Genomic DNA, 4,781 nt, shown 5'->3' with positions numbered 1-4,781 from the left:
GGAGACAGCTCAGGGGGCAGGAGAGTATGGAGGGATGGACACTGGGAAGTGGTAACTATGGGGAGGAAGTGGGAGGGGAGCTATTGCATTGTGGTAAACTGTAGTCAATGACATGAGACAAAGTATATGTGAACTGCTGCATAGAAAGTGAATTTGCTCTGTAAATCTTCACCCAAATCACAATAAAAAAAAGAAGAAAAAAAAAAAACAACTAAAGCTCAGCTCAGTTCTAGATTAAGAGGTTTACTTTAAAATTTGAAGTGAGTTGCAAAGAAAAAAGTTGATAAAAAGAACAGGCTTCTAAATCATCCTAAGGAAGACAAAAACCACAATATAAGATAATACTTTTAATCTGTATATTCCCTTTATAAAGCAACTCAAAGCATTTTACGCTAATTAAATTTCATGACACTTCTGTGAAGAGTTGGGCATTATCTGATTTTTTTCCTAAAGGAGGTAAAAATAAACAAAGGAACTAAACTCACTTTGCCAATTACATACATAGCTCCCTATTCCAAATCTAGTGTTCACACTTGTGAGAAAAGGGTTACAGCTACATGAGAAATTATATTAACTAAAATGCCTCAGTTTTCTGAAAAAATGTGTGGTTTCCCACAAGATGTGAGTACAGAGACAGTATGTTGTCCTCAAGATACCGAACTTCCTTAATTTACTATCTGGCACTCTGTAGGTACCCATTATATATTTGCTGAATGAATAAAAGCTATTTGTAATAACTAATGATTACTACATTGACTCCAGGGCAAAAAGATCTAGTGACCTGCTTCTGTAAGGATTACTGCCAAGCAAACCCTAAGGGACCGTTTTACTCAGTCACGTGGACAGCTATGAGTTGGAATCAATTCAACACCACCAACAACAAGCAATTACTGTAAGCTACATATCAGGCACTGTGCTGGGTGTGTTATATATATTATTTCATTTAATCCTACCAACAATTCAATGAGGTAAGTAAACTATTACCCCTCATTTTATTGATGAGGAAATTGAGGCCTGGGTTAAGGTGCTCAAGATTACAAAGTGATAAAAGCCAAGATTCTAACACAGGTAGCCCAATTTTAAATCTTGTTTAAAGATTATCAATGTAGAAAGAGCAATAGACTAGCAGTAAGAAACTCTATATTCTAATCCCTCTATCATCATTTCCCTAGAGTGAATGAGAGCTTTTTGCTACTCTTTAAATCTCTTCATAATTCCTAGCACAGTACTCTACTCACACTATTGTTGTTGTTGTTGTTTGCCATGGAGTCCATTGCTACTCTTTGTGAGCCCACCTGTAACAGCACAAAACTGCTCTATAGGGTTTTCTTCATCAGTACTGCTGGGTTGGTTCAAACTGCCAGCCTTCATATTAGTACTTAAACATAAACCACCTGCACCGCCTAGAGACGAAACTCTATTGCCTTCAAGTTGAATCTGACTCAAAATGATCCTACAGGGCAGGGAACTGCCCTACAGTGTTTCCAAGGCTGTAGTATTTATAGAAGCAGACTGTCACCTCGTTCTCCCACAGAGTAGCTGGTGGGTTCAAACTATCAACCTTTTGATTAGCAGCCAAGCACTTAATCACTGTGTCACTCATCAAATGATTGCTGAATTAAATTAAAAGCACATAAGCAAATTAGGTTTCACTGCCCTCAGTTATAAAATGAAGATAATGTTACCTGCATAGCCTACCTCAGTAGTTGTCAAAGAATGGTCCTGGGATCTGGGCATTTTCTCAGAAATGCTAATTCTTAGGCCCCACCTCAGATCTACTAAATCAGAAACTGGTGTTTTAACAAGTCATCTGGGTGATTTTCATGCATGCTAAAGTTTGACAACCACTGTTCTACCTTACAGGGTAACTGTAAAGATCAAATGAGTTCAATAATGTGAAAGCATCCTAAACAAATTGAAAGGTAGTATCATCATCATCATCATCATCATTAAGACAGTAAATAATATGCCCTGAAAAAATACACAATTTTGCTAAATCCAGATAAAAAGAAACATCAAAAGTAAAAGAGATCATAAAATACACTTTAAATATAATACTGTTCTAGATTTCATCTGTGTAATATACAGCATTCATGAATCCAGAGGAAAAGGTGACTAGAAATTTGGGAATGTGGTCACATTGTGGTTCTGACACATTGCACAGGTTTCTTACCTGACCAGTGTCCAGTGGAGATGCCAGATCTATCTGTGCATGTCTCACTTACAGGTCTAAACACAGTCTCCCATCCACCAGTAGCATAGCGCCAATTCTGAGATTCCAAGATGAGTGTTCGCTGGGTGCCATATGCAATCATGAAGCAGTAGACCACATGATGGAGTTGACAACCATAGCCACAGCCTTTGTTGATATTACACACTAGCTTCTTGGCTTTGCTACAGTCCTTGGGATTCTGGTAGGAAGGAAGAGAAACAAAGGTGAAGAAAAGCTGTACAGGAAGGTCGACTTGTCTTTACAGGTGACAAGTGTCAAAAATCATATAGGAAACCAGGACTGATTATGTGTATCTCTTATTAAGCAAAGTATCCAGTTTTAAAGATTAGATTTCAAAGAATCCCATGAAAATGTTATGTTCATACTTAGGAAGATGGCACTGAAAAAGAACAGTTACTTTGGAAACGTCACTAAGTAAATGTGAAATTAAGCAGATACATTTAAATTGCTCTTTCAAGTCTCTAGTACTCAAAACTTGTAAGTGTGATCATTTCTGAATTCAAAGATGCATATGCTGATATCTTTATGAAAGGAATAAAACAGCTTATTTCAGCAGTACTTCAGCATTCTGAACTTACCTTTCCTGACAAAAACGCAGATTACCTTAAAGGAAAAGCTACAATTTACCTACAAATTCCATCTGTCTCCACAGTTGTACATGTCACAAACAAAATTGTTTTCATTATGGAAGTAAAAGCCATCGAGTAAAAGAATATCTGAATTCAACAATTACCAAATATCAGCCATAGGGCTTTTGTTTTAAACAACAAAACAAACAACAATTTTGACAACAGCTACTGATGGTTTTCTCAACTGTACGTGGAACATATTAATATTGGTTATCTCAAGAACATGTCATTCCAGTTTTAAATTAAGATATTCATTTTTCTAATTGTGTAAGTTGTCATTAAGACAGATAGCAAATGGTTAAAACACTTTAGTATTATCTAACAGTGGGTTCAGTGGGGTTACCTAATGTGAAAATTTCTTTTTTTCATTTTCAAGTTTCAATTCTGCTCAAATTCATACGGGCTGTTGCTTAATATCCATAGGCATTTTAGTTCCTCAAATATAAATTTGTTTTGACAAAGACTTTTTAGCCTGAGAAGTTTTCTAAGCTGTTTTGTCTGTGAGAAAGAGAGGAGGGATGACTCTATGAACAGAATCTTTACTCCCACATAACAAGTGTCGAGGAACAGTTCTCAATTTATATGAGCCATGAACAAAGCAGTCGCAAACCCCAAATCTACAACTATTTTCCAGAGATACATTTGTTCTGTCAAGTAGAACCCTAGAAACAAAAGCTAGGATGGTGAGGCTCTAAAATGATTCTGAAAGAAAAGCTGAGGAGGAAAATGCAACACAGGTACCTTCAGCAGAGGTACATGTCATCTTCAAATGTGTCACAGCATGCTGTTTTTCTTGGTTTTCTTTTAAGATCAAAGTCTAACTGATACCATCAAGAACATTTTGAAGAGTCAGAGCTTTTATGAATCCCAAGAAAAAGTACAGATAAAAATTCTGTTAGATTTGGTCAATACTGTTTCCTCAAACCAGTACAAGCATTGCTGATTACTTTCACTTGAGACTTTAAACTGATGACCAACTCCTAAGGAATAAGCATTCTTATTCTAGTTGCTAAAGCCACATCAGATTTGAGAAGAACGCAGGAGTGTGATGTCACCTAGGAATGAGAAAGCAACATCGTTGTTTTCTATTCAACATCATACAGGGGTCCTGAGGACAAATAATGCTCGCAAGCTGTCCAAACCTTTACTACTGATTCAGCAGGTGAAAGCATAGAAAAGGAACATTAGTATTGATCAAATTTTTCATGATTTGTGAGAAATATAGCACTTGACTATCTGCAAAATACATATAATTAAAAAGAGACCATCCTTTTTATTTTTTTAGAACAGGTTTTTAAAACAACATTATCGCAAAGATAGTAAGAGAGTTCTCATATACCTTATACCCAGTTTTTCCTATTACTAACATTTTAGTCCTCTTTTTTAATAAAAAAGTGAGGGAACATAATAGTTGAAATGACTGACCTTCAGTTTGGAAGCTACAGATTATTTACTTTAAAGAAAATTCACACCTATGTGTCAAAAAAGTGCATTTACTATGTGTTGTAAACATAGAAGAGTTTAATTAGAATCCAGAGCCTTCAGCATAAGAGATTAAGACAGAAGAGAAGACAGGAAGCCCAGTGTGCATCAAATTAACCTGAAGAGGGAATATATTAATTCTTTCTCTTATGTCAGAGACAGGGGAAAAAAAATCCATTGTGTTTGGTGCTTGATTCCAGAAAGAGAAAGGTCTACATTTGTAAGGTAATTAATGGAAAGGTCGAAGGCAGATATTTAGCAGTAAAAGAAAATGAAATAAGTGACTGTAACGGTTGTTGTTGTTATGTGCCATTGAGTTGGACCTGACCCATAGCAACCCCTCCTTGAGTTTCTGAGGTAGTATCACTACGGAAGTAGATTGCCCCATCTTCCTTCTGAGGAGTGGCTGGGGGGTTTGAACCACCAGCCTTCTGGTT

At 36.4% G+C, this 4,781-nt stretch overlaps 1 protein-coding gene across 1 annotated transcript in view; it reads right to left on the bottom strand.

Moving 5' to 3' along the window:
* FUT8 (fucosyltransferase 8) overlaps positions 1–4,781 on the bottom strand; it is a 307,869-nt gene that overhangs the window by 90,401 nt on the left and 212,687 nt on the right. The window contains exon 6 of the mRNA XM_042781142.1: positions 2,174–2,411. Coding sequence (XP_042637076.1) covers positions 2,174–2,411 — 238 coding nt within the window. The remainder of the gene's footprint in view (positions 1–2,173; positions 2,412–4,781) is intronic.

The sequence above is a fragment of the Orycteropus afer genome, unplaced genomic scaffold, assembly GCF_000298275.1.
Source record: "Orycteropus afer afer isolate SDZICR_OR568_19922 unplaced genomic scaffold, OryAfe1.0 scaffold00088, whole genome shotgun sequence".
Taxonomy (NCBI): domain Eukaryota; kingdom Metazoa; phylum Chordata; class Mammalia; order Tubulidentata; family Orycteropodidae; genus Orycteropus; species Orycteropus afer.
Note: the sequence above shows the minus strand (reverse complement) of the source record. Positions and strands in the feature narration are given on the sequence as shown.